Genomic DNA, 17303 nt, shown 5'->3' on the forward strand with positions numbered 1-17303 from the left:
AAACTTAGTACAAGAGCAGTACAAATGAGAAAGCTGCCAACACCATAATGTGGAGCCCAGCGCCTGACAAGCCCATACTCCATACCATGCTATCCAGCTTTTCCCAACCACTCTGACGTATGGATTGATAAGACGAGTAACTACCCCAAACAAGGAAAAACTGACACGTAGGTGAATAACGGGAAGGAAATACTAGTATAAAAGGGAAAGAGAGCTGAGACAACTGGGAGGGGGATCCCATAAAAAAAAAAAGGAGAATGGGGAGAATGAGACGCTCCTCGGACTAAGTCCGAGGAGACAAACCTTTCAAACCACGTCCGTGTAAGGCTTAGCTGTACAGGCCAAATCTACCTTTGTATGGGCTTCCATGAAAATCATGACTAAACCGCAGCCCAGTGACCAAGGTCCAGCCTTTCAAACCCACTCTCTACAAATCATATTGTTCGGGCCCATTACATACGAACCCAATGTCATCCTTGGGTCGTTAAAAATCATGTCCCTACAATAATTAATGCAAATTATTAACTTTCAAGTTTTTAAACGTGTGTATAGACATGTAGATGTAAGGAAATTTTTTTTTTTTTGAGAAATACCAGTAGTTGTGTTGTGAACAGTTAAGTCTTTAAGTTTTATAAAGTTAATAAATGCCTATAAAACCAAAGTAATGGTAAGTATTCATTGTAAACCAAATTAATAGCAATAAGATTCTGTTGTCTAAAAACTAAAGATTGTACACAGGAAAAATCACCAAACCTCTCAATCTCAAACAAATTCGTTTTCTCTAGAACATGAAATTTTCAATTTTGGAATATGTAATACATGACACACATAACAAAAAACAAAATGTATATACTTGAAATCAAAGCCAGCAACAAAATGAAAGTTAAACAAAAAATACAAGCACACACTCACAAAATCTCTAAATTAAAACCCATACCTCCAAACACTCAACTCACCAATTAACCCTCTCGGCTAGAACTCAAATTCTGCTCTCATAATTGTACAATGATGTAATCCCAAAGCAGCCTTCATTAAAGGCTTGCTATGAACACCAACCAAGACGTGTTGTAGATTTTTAACTTCCTTCACTTTTTATAGTAGTAGTAGTAATCCAAAACTATTTTATCTTCCTTCACTTTTTATAGTAGTAGTTGTTAGAGATGTGGGGTTTTTTTTTTTTTTTTTTTTTTTTTAATAAGAATCTCAATTTCAAAATATATACATGTGTTATATATTTTTAACTTCCTTCAATTATTTTAGTCATAGTTATCTAAAACTCTTATAAAAAATAACATGGTTTTCTTTTTTCTTCTTTTTTTTTGATAGGGCTGAACATGGGTTGGGTTAGGACGTGGTATTTGAAATTTTTTAAATTTGTTTTCAACTTCATTTTTTTTTTAGTAGAGTAGTTATCCGAAACTCTTGTCAAAGATAACTTTTTTTATAAGAATCTAAACGTGGGTTGGGTTTGGACGTGGTATTTGAAATTTTTTGGATTTTTTTTTTTTTTAACTTTCAGTTTTTTTAGCAGAGTAGTTATCCAAAACTTTTGTTATAGAATTGAAAGTGTTTTTTTTTTTTTTTTTTTTTTTTTTTTTAAATAAAAATATATTTGAACGTGGGGTTTTTTCAGGGAAAATTTTACTGTGGTTTTATTTTTTATCCGAAACTTTTTTTATAGAATTGAAAGTGGGTTTATTTTATTATTATTATTTTTTTTAACATTTATAACCCTATCATTTAAGCATTATAAACTGATAAATTTGAAGATATTTTGGACATCAAAATTGAGGAATCCAAACAAGTAAAGCCCCTTAAATAGTAGTATAAAATAACCCAATCCCAATGTTGGCATTTGGGAAAACGATTTGGAGTTCTGGCTTTGGATTAGTCTATTTAAATGAGATATTAAGAGTCTGTTTGGATTAAGCTTATTTTTGCTGAAACTAAAAACTGAAACTGAAAACATTGTAGCAAAATATTTTTTAAATGTATGAATAGTGCCGTGGGACCCATTTTTAATAAAAAAGTTGCTGAAAAGTGAAATTTGTGGGTCCGTGAACAGTACACGGATCACTGTTCACAGTGAAAAGTCAACATTTGCGGTTATTGTTCATGCAACAGTGCATGAACAGTAACCACATCACTCTGAAACGCGTGAAAAAAAAAAAAAAAAAAAAAAAAAAAAAAAGAGGAAAAAGGACCCGTTTACTGTAGCGTGGATCCCATGCCCAAAACGCAAACTCTGAGCGCAGTAAAACATCCAAACCAAACGGGCACTAAGGTTACTTAAAAGGTTAAAACTGTTATCTAGAGTGTTTTTGTAACTTGATTAATGAAACTGTAATGCATCAAAATTGGCTCTCTTGTATGTATTAAAATGTTACATGACATGACATTGATAATTGATACCTCATTTATTTGAGTTAATTATGTATCTTGGAAAGTCAGACCAGAGTGATTAGTTTTTTTCTATTTACAAAAAAATTGTTGTTGTTGATGTTGTTTTTGTTGCTGTGTTGTGCTTGTGGTATGTTCCTTGAATAGATTGCATCTGCACTATAAGAATTAAGAGTGTGGAGCTTCTAAGTCACTAAATTGATGAGATGCTGTAAAATGGGAGTTACAATATTTATGAGGAAAGTAAAATTATATACATTAACAGGTGCAGAAATTATTATATATCATTATCAATGTGCTGGTGATTGAAGACAGATAATATGTCATCTTCTTCGGTGATTGAAGTGATTTCTCCTGTGCCCCTACTACTTTCTGGTTCTTTCCAGCTGCTCCCAAAGGAGATCTCACCATCGTAGGTTCCTCTGGTTATGATCACTGGATTTGCTTCCTCTTTGGTGATTTCTGTAGTTGAAAGGATTGTTATAGCCGGGTTAGGAGTATTGGAGGAATGCACTTCCTGTTCTGTGATTTCTGGGGCTGAGGAAGAAGGGCTCATGACTGCTAATGGAGGACGGTGTTCATAGTCTGGGAGATTTTTCCTTTGTATTCCTGTTATTGAAGTGTCAGCAATGTCAGGAGGCAATGAATTTAATAAGTGTATACTTGAAGTGGATCGATTTTTGGAAAGACTGCGTCTGGCATTCTTCTGCCAATTTTTGAGACCTCTAACTACGCTCTCGGTAAACACTGCGGTCTTCATGCTAGAGCCCATCTGTGACAGTCATTGACCAGATTCAGAAAAAAAAAAAAAAAAATTCAACTGAAGTTACAAGTTACAACCCAACTCAATTTTTATGCGTCTGTTAAGATGTGAAATATGTGTGTGAGTGTTAATTCTATTGTTGTCATTCCTTTGTATTCACACAAAGACTTTTGACACCAGATGACATGATGAGTGTAATGTAGCCTGTGGAGCTGCCCATGCTTAAAGAATTTCAACTGTGGCCTTCAATACAACTTTAGCTTTCTTTACCTTTAGGAACTTTTTGACACAATTTTGGACTGTTTTAGTTGATTACTGAAGCAATAACTTTCTGATGAAGGAGCAGCCAAACTTGGTCTGTTCAAAGTTATTATTTCATGGTACCAGAATATTTAAAGTTATTTCTATAAATCTTCTACACATCAAGGGTGCAAACCCTTGTTTTTAACTCATTGGAAGAGCGTCAATCTTAGGCTCCTAATCTTACTAGTTTGGTTCTAACATTCCTTTGCTGGTACATTGTTTCTACAATTGTTGTAATCATGGAATTGCTTACAATGTAGAAATACTAGTTTGCATTTTGTTGATACATTAAAATTAGAATTCTCATACTAATTTTCGGTAATAGAGTATCTGTTTTTGTAGCCTGCTTATCTCTCTCTCTCTCCCTCTCTCTCTCTATATATATATATATATTATTTCATTTTTTGGACTTCAGGAATTGGTTCCATTATCTTCTATATATTCAATTTAAAACTCTCTCTATCTCATTACTAAATATTTAGTAAATTGTTTGTGAATACAAATGTTTTACATCATAAATTTATAATACAGCAGCCCATCATTTATTGGATTCCTGTATTCCTTTTAGCGTAGGGAAGGGATATGTTTGTACCTGGGTGACAAGTGCATAAAGAGGCAGGGTGACATAACCACAAATGAGCTGCACAGCTATGCCCATGGTAATTCTTATGGTGAAGTCCTCCGTTTTTTCATTGAAGCAAGACCTTAGGCCATACTCGTACTGTTATTGACAATGAGTCAGCTTAGGATGTAAAAATCTTGAGTTTACAAACTTGAGATACCTACCCATGTCCAGATGAAAAATGCCAACTGAAAGGAGTTCTGCAAAAAATACATCAGCTTTTAGCATTTTGTCATGTATGTAGAAATCCATTTAGGATAAACTTCCTTTTGTCTGTGTTCAAGAAGCATACGCTAATTTATGAGCACTCACTCAAATTCAAGTGGACTTTCCAAAAATGTTCAATTTCTTTTCATATATAATTGCAAAATTTTACATGAATTTGTGCTGATATAGGAATGGTTAATCTTCATTGATTTTCATAATATCTGTCTTTTTTCATTGAAGGGGAAGTTAATATCCATTCTACGATTAAGGGTAAGTCACATTACTTTCAATGTGCAAGAAGACTACTCTCTATATTGATCTGGAAAAGATATGGCAACTTTTTTTTTTTATGAATTTTGGTTCCTCCATTACATTTTGATGTTTGGATTTAAACAAAAGATAGGATGTAAGATAATGTAGATAGAGTATCTAGTTGTGTGGTTCCACTACATGAATATATATTCATATTAATGTTTTATATATTATGCCTCTGTACTTCAAGTATACTTATGAGTTCAAAAGGGACCAACTGTTTTGGAAGGATCCTGGTTGTCAGATTACAGGGGGGCTCGCATAAGGAGATGCATGGATGGTCTAGATCTCTAAGTTGTAGGATTGTAGAGGAAAAAATTAAAATTGATATGCTTTTGTTTCAATTAGATGTGTATAACCAATGTTTATGATATTCTATACCTGGATCAGGTTGAGCTGGAGGAGATGGAGAAGCCAATTGGGTCGACCAAACCAGAAATAATCATCACTAGGCTTCACAAGAAAAGTTCCTTGAGTCACAGGGTTCTCCTTGCAGCTCTCCATACACATTTTGGTTAATGTGACTTCCAGCTTTGTCCCCACGACCAGAACAATCTTCATATAAAAATGATAGCAGACAAAAGCAACAACAGGGAAAAAAATAAATAAAAAATAATAATGTGATTTCATCAAGCATGATATTAACAATGTGTTACATAATATTGTTGATTGATCTCACCACTAGGGGAATAAAAGGTAGCCAATAGTAATTATAAAATTCTGCAAAAATGGCAGGAACAGTGTTAAAAGAATGTGACTTATTTTTGCAAAATACCACTACACCTCTGAAATATTGTCATTCAAAGTTATAAAAATATAAGAAAACTATATTCAATTCATTTGCTTACCATTTGCGCTGAAAAATATGAATAGCATGGAAAAGATCCAGATATAGAACCTGCAAGAGTGAACTAAAAAATCTTATAGCTTGAATTATTGTCCTATATCTTGTCATCACTATTTTTAGTTTCCTTCTTATATTTTTCTAATTTATACATGTCATGTACACGGATCTAGTCAATCCGGTATGAATTTTATATTTTGCAATTGTCTTTACCTGATTCCAACAACCTGCTCAAAATCATCATCAAAAGTCCTGGTAAGAAGTTTGTAGAAGTTGAAATTGCTGCCTGCAGCCACATTGGCCTGCATAACCAACCAAGGAAATTCAGTTCTAAGCTTTGAAGGAATATTGACATCTCACTTGGGTTTTTGAACTCATGAGGCTTGCTCTATACTGGCCTGAACACATTGTAAACTTATTCAGTGTTTTGTTTCACATGTTTACTACTGTTTTAAAGTCAATGCCTAAGGCTTTGTTCATTTTTTTTTTTTTTTTTTTTTTTTGATAGGTAATCAGAAAACTATTATAAATGAGAGAAAAATAAAAAATACAAAAAGTTCATGATGATGAACAACAAGAAATAAAAGAAACAAATAGCACAACAAATAGAGGGAAGTCAGGAAACTAATCTAAGGGAGGACAAAAACTCAAAGAGAGAAGAGCAATCAGTGAAACCCCAACAACAAGACCACTCCAAAAGACTACGATGGTATAAAACCTTTAACTCATCCAACATCTTCTCTTTGTCCTCAAAGGATTGACAATTTCATTCCAACCACACAATCCACATTAAGCACCCTGGAACCAAGTTCCAAATGTCCGAATTATGCTTCTCAAGCCACTGATGCCAACAAGATAACAAACCTGCCACCGATCCTAGCATAACCCAATGAATACCAAAGGCCTGAAGCATAAAAGTCCATAGGGAATGGGTAACAGGACAATGAAGAAGGTGGTCTACCGACTACCCATCATTGCAGCACATACAACACCTATTAGACAAAGGGCGACCCTTAAGCATTAGATTATCTGAAGTGAGAGTCCAACCATGTGCAACTGTCCACAAAAAGAATGCCATGCACTTAGGAATCTTTGGTTTCCAAACACCCTTCCAAGGAAACAAAGAATTCGAAGCACCCTGAATCGCATGGTAGTAAGACCGAGTGTTAAACTTACCATTACCTTTTAGCCGCCAGTGAAGAGTATATTTGCTATCACCCCGAGGAATACGAGTTTGGATAAGCTGAAGTAGAGATAAAGATGCAGCCAACTCCCAATCTTCAAAAGCTCTATAAAACCTTAAATTCCACACTCTAACAAAACCTCAGAGATACAAGCATCCTTGACTGCTGAACACAAATGGAGCTCAGGATAGAGATCTTTTAGAGTATTATCACCAATCCACCTATCATGCCAAAAGCGGATATGAGTGCCTTCACCTACTACAAAAGTCAAATGCTTAGAAAAGCTCTTCAACCTTTCATTAATGCTTCTCCATAGGTCACACCCATGAGTCCTCCTGCAAACATTAGTGCTCCACCCCCCTTGACCCTCACCACATTTAGTGGAGATAACTCGCCGCCAGAGATGGGTAACTTCATGACCAAATCTCCACAGCCATTTCCCTAATAAAGCTTGATTAAAAAGCACCACACTTATGATCCCCAAACCACCCATCCCAACTGGTAAACACACATTTTCCCAAACCACCAAAGGATATTCGAAACTCCCCTCAGAAGACCTCCAAAGGAAATTCCTCTGAATACTTTCCAATCTAGCAACCACAGCTTTAGGAATAGTAAATAGAGATAAAAAGTACGTTGGGAGACTTGAGAGAGTACTCTTAAGTAACATGAGCCTACCACCCTTGGATAAATAGAGATGCTTCCACCCAGATAGCTTTTTCTCCATTTTCTCCAAAATAGGATTCCAAATCGAGACTGTCTTAAAAGAAATTCCCAAAGGCATCCCCAAATATTTCATAGACAAACTATCCACTCTACATTGAAGAATATTAGCCAGAGCATCTAGATTATTCACCTCCCCAATAGGGACAATCTCGCTTTTTCCTACATTGACCTTCAAACCTGTAAAAGCCCGGAAACAAGACAACACCAACCTTATGGACAACAGCTGTTCCCTAAAGGCATCACAAAATAAGAATGTCATCAACAAATAACAGATGGAAAATACACACACCAACAGAGTTCACAGCTCCCACATGAAAATCCTAAATGAGATTAAACTCCTCTGTCTTCTTCAAGAGTCTACTTAAAACCTCCATTATCAAAAGAAACAAAAGCGGGGATAGTGGGTCCCCTTGTCTCAACCCACGAGAGCTTCCAAAAAAAACCTTCAGGGGATCCATTTACCAGGACTAAAAAACGGACAGACGAAATGCAAGCCTTAATTCACCCCCTCCATTTTAACCCAACATCCATCCCCCCTAACAAATAAAACAAGGCCTCCCAATTCACATATATCATAAGTTTTTTCAATGTCTAGCTTACAAACCACACCTGGTATTGCTCTTCAACCTACTATCTAGGCATTCATTTGCAATAAGCACTGAATCCAAAATCTACCTTCCCCCAACAAAAGAATTTTGAGTCTTAGAGATAAGATTATCCAAAACCACCCTCAACCTATTAGCCAACACCTTGGACAGCAGCTTGTACACACTACCCACCAAACTGATAGGGAGAAAGTCCTTAATGTTAACGGCATTACTCTTCTTAGGAATTAAAGCGAGGAACGAAGCATTCATAGACCATTCAAATACAGAGTGCTGATGAAAGTTATCAAAAAAATCCATGACATCTTTTTCCACAACACTCCAACATTTTTGAAAGAAAAGCCATGGTGAAACCATCAGGACCAGGGGCTTTATCACCCTTCATCTCCCTTAATACCTGGATGACTTCCTCCGTCGTGAACTCCTCTAAGGATAACCACTCATTCTCTTCAATACAAGCAAAATCTAACTCATCCATAGTAGGACGCCCTACCTCAGTTTCCTTATACAACCCTTGATAAAAGAGAACTATCTGAGAGTGCACATCAGACTCATAAAGAACACCATTCACCTCAATCCTTTTAATTTGATTAGCATTTTATGAGAATTTGCTAATCTATGAAAAATCCGAGTATTATTATCACCCTCCTTCACAAACAAGGCCCAAGACTTTTGCCTCCAAGAAGTCTTCTCAAGAGAAGCCAACTGTTCTATGTCTCCTTTGAGTTGAAGGCGACGAATCTGTTCCTCATTTGAAAGACCCACTAACTCCTCTCTCGCATCTAAACCAATTAGCTCAGTCAGCATGTTCTTTTTTCTAAAAGCTAAATCACCAAACTCCTCCTTGTTCCATTTTTTTAAGTCTTCTTTCAAAGCCTTCAATTTTTGAGCCAAGATGAAACTTGGAGAGCTTGCAAAACTATATCCATCCCACCATTGCTTAACTTTATCAATAGAACCCTCAGCTTTCAACCACATATTTTCAAATTTAGAGGCACTACGACCACGTCGAACAACACCAACTTCCAACAAAAGAGGGTAGTGGTTTGAAAGAACACGAGGAAGCACCCATTGGGATACATTCTCAAAGTGCTCCTCCCAATCAAGAGAAACCAAAGCCCTGTCAATTCTTGACACAGAGGGAAGACCAGAATCTCTAAACCAAGTGAAGGAGGCCCCCTCTAAAGGTAAATCAACTAAAGAATTATTCTCTATAAAATCCGAGAATGTGAACATAGTAGGGCTAAAAGACTCACAGCCAAACCTTTCACTTGGGTACCTAATAATATTAAAATCACCTACTAGACACCATGCCATGGGCCACCTAGTACGCATCTGTGATAACTCCTCCCACAAAGTAGGCCGCTGACCATTGTTGTTAGGGCCATACACACCTGTACAAGCCCAAACAAAGTCATCCACCACCCTTCTTAAAAATACATTGAAAAAAAACTATCCAGCAATAACATCCAACTTCTCAAATACCCTCTTATCCCAAATCAACAAGACCCCTCCTGAAGTTTGCACAGCATCCAAAACAGCCCAATCAATGAAAGGACTACCTCATAAACTCCGAACAAAAGCAACATCGATAGAAGATACTTCCGTTTCTTGAAAACATACAATATCACACTTCTACTTTTTTAGAAGATTCTTTCAAACCTCTCTCTTCTGGGGATTGTTAAGCCCCTTTACATTCCAAGAAAGTAGTCGTAGAGTCATTTAAAACCACCAACAACCCCCATATCAGTCAAAGAAGCTCTGTTCCTACTCCTAGAAGAGACACCATCATAATTAACAAAAGAAATAAGCCCCTTAAGCTCCTTGAGACCTCATGACCCTGAGTTTGCAGGTCGCTTAGACACCTCATCGTTATTCACCTTGAGACATTCCTATTCTAGAATGCAAAAAAGAGCCAAACATTGAGGTTCATGTTTCACAATAAGGAAACTCACCATTTTACAAAAAAATTTCATCAACTTGGACACCCAGTTCAAAGGTGGACCGGACTCAGTCACCTGTGTTCTCTCTACAGAATCCTAAACCAGCAAACCCTCATTGAGATCATTAGGTACCCACCGAGACAGAGGTTCACAATCCAACACGCAATTATCTTTCACTCCACTGCCATAACCACTGTTAACCACCCCACTAGTTTCCCATGGTAGAATGTGAAGCCCAGAATCTGTTTGAAATTCCCCAACTAAATCTGTTGTATCATGATAAGGACTACTCCGAACTTCTTCATAAGCTTCCCCTTCCCCAAACTCAGCTTCCATCCTATCACCCAAGTCTGGGAGAGGAGAAAATCTATTAAGCACCACCCATGGCTACTGACAAGGGATCGGCGACACCTCTTTCAAAATCGGAGGTTCAATCCCTGCCATTGTCGAGCTTATCACCAGATCATCGGTAAAACCAGAGACCCGAGAACCAAACCATGAGTTACCTCGGCACCGGGGGCTCGTGGACCCTAAAAAAACCTTGCTGGAGTCGAGATTAGCTATATTGGAGCTACACCTTGACTCTGATTCTTTTCCGGTGACTGGGTCACCACAAACACTTGAGCTCGCACCCACTTTTCTCTCTAACGGAAGCAGGATCTCCATCTGCATCTGAACTTGGGCTACAAGTTCAGATTTTAAGTTCTGTCAATGGGCTGGGTTTACCAAAGTTTGGCTTGGGCGTGGCCTCCACACTGATTTGGGCTTAGCTGCAATAAAAGGGCTAAAGGGAATAAAATTATGACCAGTGGGCTTTATAGATTGTTTTGGACCCACTTCATTAACCTCAGACCACACTATAGCCCATCTCCCATCTAACTCACGCTCCATACGCATAAAAAGATCCAAGGATAGTTCAGATTTTATCTCGTCACTTTCAATGCCCTTTATCGTTGACAAAACCTTCGCCCCGTAAAGCTCCCTTTGTCCTAGAGTACTTACCTTGCAGGTATCACGGTTATTACGGCTGAGATCTGATAAAAGCTTCTCACCAAGTTGCTCCCTCTGTCCTAGGATACTTTTCTTGCAGGTATTATGGCTGAAATCTGACAAAATCTTAACCCCCACCAAATGCAAATTTATTCTTTCCTTCAACTCCTCTGCCACTGGTGTTTTTCCGTTTCCCCTCCACTACCAATGCATAGGATATTGAGGCATCTCTTTTGGGAATACCTGTGGATGCTTTGCCTTTATTTTTAGCATCGCCGTGGTTATGAGGTCTGTCAACCACCACTGCCGCCTAGCCTTTGGTGGAGAAGCTGGTTTTAAAATTTTCCTCAGGTTTAGGCCAAAGCCACGCCAGCCACTACCCAACCTTCCCTCAGGTATCACTATGTTACCCTTCCATCGACCATGAAGAAGTTCAGAAACCATTAAAAACGTGCCATGGGCGTTGGACCCCAATTGAAGGATGAAAACAGTACCACCCTCTCTAATCGTTCTTGCATAATGACCAGGTGATTGCTTTGAAATTAATTCCTCCAAGTGGAACAAAAAAGGGTTTGCACTCTCCTTCCCCATAAACACAGAGCGCATTAAGGTATGGCCTCTCTCAAAGATCCGTAATAAGAAATAAGAACCACCTTCCTCAACTGAAAACTCAAATGTTTTTGATTCAACGAAGAAAAAAACAGAGCCTCCCATATTGAAAAAGAAATCAACAAAAGAAGCATAAAAAAAAAAAAGCACAGAAAAAAAAAAAAAAAAAAAAAAAAAAAAAAAAAAAAAAAAAAAAACAGGAGGACAGAAAATTCTATGGCTAATTCGAGGTAGCCAGGCCTCAAACTCTCTGTTTTTCCGAGCTAAGAATCACTCTGTTTTTTGTCACAAAAACAGAGCATTCCGTCCCATTCTTCAACTTAGTGTAGTCTGAGGAGGTGCTTATATATTAACATGGTGGAAAATTAATTTCATGAGAAATATTGGAATTATGATTATGAAGGTCCAAAATATGGTGGAGAGTTGCCAGCCGGATGGCCTTAGCTTCACTTAATTTTGCTATGATGATTAAAAGCTAATCTTTACATTTTTTAGAGTTAAGATTGTATCCATAGCTTTACATACTTTCTTCTCAGCCAAAATGTCTTGATGATCTGACTTACCATAGTGAACCCATTGCGAAGAGTTAAGTAATCAGTTTTTGAGACTGAACCACTGAATTGTCGAGCGAAGCAAGCCTAAAGAATAGAAAATGTCATTAGTTTCTTTGGAACCATAGTCAAGGAAATGTGGCTTTCAATTGCTTGATGAAACCATTGTATTTGGTGATATATATATATATATATATATCTATATATATATATATATAGATAATTTTTAATAATTGGCTTCAATTAAACTATTGAAGAGGAGCAGCCTGATTTTTAGCAAACACTACTTAGGTACATTTTCACAGTCACAAGAGAAATCCTTTTAACATTCTATTCTCAGGCACTTATCTTTGTCTCTTTTTCCTTCTGCTTCTTTCCACCCCACCCTCCCCCCCGCCCCGTGTTTTTTGAGGTAGAATCTTTTGCAATGTACACTAATGAATCAGATTGCATTTTTGCACAAAATAGTTTGTCTATGCATTTGAAACCTTTAAATACCTCAAAATAGTGTCACCCGCTCGAAAGAAGAAGGGGATGAAAGAAGATGTAAGAATAAATGTATTGAAACTACGTGCTGAAATCATTAGATATCATTCACCTTTGAGAATTTATTCATGTCATTTGGCACTTATATTGAGCTAATTGCTGCAGGTTAGGTTCTGATATTCTACTCACTTACCAGCCAAAGTAAGAGAGGGTGATTACTCCAGAACTTCAGATGACGTCTACCAAAAGATGTTTGGCGGGTAAGCCGAAATCTCCTTGCATCTGTACATATGAAATTATCATTAAAATAAATATTTTATGGATACATTTTGGAATTTGATGCTGTGTATATTTGTTTATGATTAGAATTTATACTTCTGTAGGATGTCTTGTATATATAAATTCCTTCATCCATCTAGTTTGATGTTGGTCAAAAAATAAATGTGATACTGTGTGTCCACAATACAGATATAAAACTAATAAAAAAATTATCGAATACATAATGATAACTGTAAAGATGAATGAGGTTCCAATAATTTTTTGTGCTGATGTTTTTGTCACATTATCTGTGCAGTATAGGCTTTGAGATCATTCATTGCATCTTTGTGGAATTGTCTTCATGATTCTAGTAAAAAAGGATAGTGGACCTTGATCGGGCAGCCTATGTTCAATATGGAATGAAGATTGCTCCATAATTTTAAAATTCAGTAACAGTTAAGAATGCCTGTAATTTCATTCTAGCCTTCGCTGCAGTCACTGCTATGACTTGCATTGCATAGGTACAACAGTTGGAGCAAATGTGACTATAACAATAAAAATTCACTGGAGTAGCTAAGGAGGGCCATCTTAATACATAGAGCAATGAAAATAACATAGAGAAACAATACAGGTTACCATTAGCAATCTGATGATGAAGTGTCCGAGTCTCTTCCTCCCATGCTTTCCATTTACTCATCTGTTTATCATATACATATTTTCAAAAAGTTAAGAGCAACATAAAATACAGTGGCCACCTGAAGAAATTATTTTTATAATCTTCTGTCATGGTAATAAGAATATGAAATAAATTGATGATCATTTTTACTTTTCTTTTTATGTTTTACAAGGGGGCACTACACTTGATAAGTATTTAGTAATAATGATAAGAGACATAAGAATTAATGATTAAGGCTATTGATTAATGTGATGTGTTGAATGTCACCATCAAATGATGAACTTGATAATGATTAAGTTCTGACAAGACTTAAATACGGGATAGGATTAAAGATGTTGCAGAGCCGGTCAGAATGAGAATATGCCAGGTTTGGGAGAGAAAAAAAAAAAAGCCCTTTCCAATCCCAGACCCATCAAAAATTTTCCATCTCAAACTCTTCCCCTTTAAATTTGAAAAACCGAAACCCGTCCTAAACCTGTCCATATATCTTACCCTGAGTTAGGTTGAATGGCCGGGTTAACTTAAAATTCAACATCTAAAATACTATTTAAGCACTTTTACACTAACTTAAGTGATATTTATAATACAATCCAAACATAATCGAGCTCTATAACTACTCAATCATCATCATAATTCATTATGTTCGAACCACTAGAAAAATATTTTAAATCCAATATAGCGTATTAATTTTTTTTACATCACATAAAATTAAGTTCTAACTGTCCACTAAATATTAGAAGCCAAAACACCACCTAAGTGGTTTAACCACATATCACTTCCACTTTCCATTCTCCAAAATCTTTCAATACACTGGAAATGTAATGATCTGCATAATTAATGTTTATTCAATTAATTGATCAAATAAAATATTCAACAGAAAACCGAGTAATAAAAGAAGTACTTTATTTATCTTCCTAAGATAAAGTAGGTTCAATTTATGATCCTCCATGTATTCCACAGTTGTCTTTGTTCATCAGAAGAGATAAATTACAAAAAAAAAAGTATAGATCAGGATACTCCTAAGTTTTTAAAAAAGATAGAGCCACTAGCAATAGCTGAGGAAAGAATGTGCTCATATTCTCTATCTTTTTTGTCATATTGCTGGGGATTATGATTCTTGAGTTGTTTATATTTTGACTTAATTAAAGCTTTACCAACCAAAATTTATTCCTGTTGGGCCCGACAGATAATTTGTTGAAAGAATTGCTTTTCAATTGATTGTCTTTCATGATGAGAATAATCCATGTCACTATGCAAAGGGATTCTTAACCACACAACCACTCCCCCCATCACCAACCCCCCCCCCCCCCCCCCCCCCCAAAAAAAAAAAAAAACAAAGATTCAAGATCAAAAATATATTTTTTTGACAAAATATCTATTATCCCAAAAACTTAAATCGCTAAAAAATTGTGAATTTAGTCATTTAATCATAATTTTAATACTCGCTTTCACATGTAGACCCAAACTTATTATGAGGGACCCAACACATGAGATTTTTAATAATTTAAATGAGAGGTAAAGTGGAGACTGAGATTGAACTCAGAAACTCCTGCTTTGATACCACGTTAAATTACCAATTGTCTCAAAAGTTGAAGTTATTAGGAAATAGTGAATTTAATTATTTAACCAAAATTCTAATATATTTAATGAAACAGTGAAAAGTACCAACAACTAGCTAACGTATAAGTTTTGCAATACCTTGGCCATCCCAAGACACATAGTTAATATGCAGTACAAAACATGAAACACTGCTAAGAAAGAGATGAAGACATTTAGATGCATGATTCCTTCCCTTGACACCAGAGAAACCATTCCCTATGAAATAAGAGAAAAATAAATATTAGAAGCAGTGAATCTCGTATCTTAGACTCATAGTAATTAATATCTTAAGTTCATAAGCCCCTTCATCAATGTCCAAAAGGACACTCCAATTAGTCTTTTTTAGTGAATTGTTTTAGCATGTGAAATATTCGTAAAAAAAATTATAAGTGATTATTGGAGATTGATGAAGTACAAAAAATTGATATTCTTTACCTTTGATTCACAGTAATTATCATCCATGATTTCATTAGAAAGTAATGCACTGGAATTTGATCCTGAAATTTGTGTCTCTGATGAGAAAACTGGTTCTACTAACTTGACAGGATCTTTGCATGGATGAAAAGAATTTGCCACAGCTTGAGTGATGCAAATTTTTGATATGGGTGCTTCCGTTATTTTAAGAAGCAATGATATGAAACCGAAATTCATCATTTCTATGATAAGTTCAAAACATTAGTGAACAAATGATTAGTAATCAAACCTGTTATAGAGCAAAATTTGTTTATAAGAACTAGAAATGAACTTGAACTCTCACCAATATAATAGAAAGATTATTGACAAGTCTTATATTTCTTTCATTTTTCTTATTGCTGCAGGATGCTAGGCTTGTACTAACCTGTTTTGATCTTGACCAAAGCCCTATATAGGGCTTTTCTGCTCCTTTTCCTGAGAAACTGAAGCATGCAAACCAACCTCATCATCTAAGGCACACCCTTATACACCCCATAGTCCCATTCACATTAAATGATCAAATAACTATATACAACTTGTACCTCAGTTAGATGGTGGAGACCAGCATCAATCATAAAAGATAGCAGAAAGAAGGACAAGCAAATAGTTGAGACAGCCCATGTTGGTGTTTCTTCAAGAGAACCTTTCCTTCTGTCCATCTCTCCCTATGTCTTCTTTGTCTATGCATTTGCCAATATAGACTTGGTTTATATACACATTTTAAATCAGTGATAGCATGGTAGAGGATTTGTCAAACACATCCCAATCTGATTGGAATAACTCCCGTATGGTACGGTGAATGGTTTCCTTACTTTCCTTCTCCATGCATTTTGAAAAAGTTGTGCATGTCACTACTAAGGCCGGCCTAGGCCCTACTATAGAGAAATGCCCCAAATTTTGGGGCAAAATTTGATATATCTAAAAAAATAAAAATTTAGAGATATAGGAAAAAAGAAGTTAGTTTTATAATTTTCTTTTACTTTTAAGAAGTTTCAAAGTATTGAAAAGTTAGAAATAATACAATTTTAGATATATGAGTTTTACAAATAGAGTAATGCTATAGTTTTATAAACTATTTTACAACATTTTTACAAACTATTGTTGTTGTCAACTTTTTACTTCTCTCATCTTGGCCCACTGATAATATTATTTTTTTTATTTATCTATAATCATTTACCACATCATCAGTTTGTAAAAGTTTTTGTAAAAAAATTTGTATCTCTAGTATTTTTCCTTATAAATATATGTGTCATTAATCACAAGAAATAATTCAAATAGGAAAATGTTAGAAATATTATTAATTTTACTTGAAAAGTTTACAAATTTATGGACGTCAATAACCTATTAAATGTATTTTTGAATTATTTTTTGTGATTAATTATACATCTTTGTAAGCCTTATGTTATAAAATTTATAATATCTCTAATATCATTCATTCAAATACTTGTTTATTATCTTCTTGAAGTGTTACTAATTGCATTCATTTCTACATTGTTTGAAAGTTTTTTTAGTAAAATTTATTATAACTTTTGCATTTTTCCAAAAAAAAGAAGAAGCATATTACAAAATAAAAGGAATAGATTTTTGTTATAAAGAAATTATGATATTAAATACTAGTTAAATATTATTTAAGTGATAACAAAAAAGTCACATTTAAATATATTGCCTTAGGTCTCCAAATTTGTTAGGTCGTCCCTACTCAGTGTACAAGTAAATTACTAAATTCAGCAATACTTTGGCACTGCACCAAATAAACAAACCAAAAAAAGTCA

General features: G+C 35.5%; 1 protein-coding gene across 1 annotated transcript; it reads right to left on the reverse strand.

Annotated features, from left to right (window-relative positions):
- Positions 1-2576: 2576 nt before the first annotated feature.
- LOC126695622 (MLO-like protein 12) lies at positions 2577-16194 on the reverse strand. The gene is made up of 14 exons (XM_050392448.1): positions 16074-16194; positions 15917-15974; positions 15514-15734; positions 15178-15294; positions 13440-13500; positions 12739-12827; positions 12072-12146; positions 5665-5753; positions 5456-5505; positions 5287-5327; positions 4989-5162; positions 4253-4288; positions 4059-4187; positions 2577-3172 (listed from the first exon to the last, which is right to left on the reverse strand). Exons 1-14 carry the CDS (start codon positions 16188-16190, stop codon positions 2678-2680), a joined length of 1752 nt encoding a protein of 583 aa, XP_050248405.1. The 5' UTR covers positions 16191-16194; the 3' UTR covers positions 2577-2677.
- Between the last annotated feature and the right edge of the window lie 1109 nt (positions 16195-17303).

Source organism: Quercus robur, chromosome 8 (genome assembly GCF_932294415.1).
Source record: "Quercus robur chromosome 8, dhQueRobu3.1, whole genome shotgun sequence".
NCBI lineage: Eukaryota > Viridiplantae > Streptophyta > Magnoliopsida > Fagales > Fagaceae > Quercus > Quercus robur.

Bases quoted from the DNA above. Each gene is read 5' to 3' on its own strand.
- LOC126695622 (XM_050392448.1), bottom strand. From the start codon at position 16,190: ATGGACAGAAGGAAAGGTTCTCTTGAAGAAACACCAACATGGGCTGTC. The intron at 15,295-15,513 runs GTAAAGAATATC...CTTATTTCATAG, and splicing joins ATAATTACTGTGAATCAAAG to GGAATGGTTTCTCTGGTGTC. The intron at 12,828-13,439 runs GTAACCTGTATT...TCATATGTACAG, and splicing joins TCATCATCAGATTGCTAATG to ATGCAAGGAGATTTCGGCTT.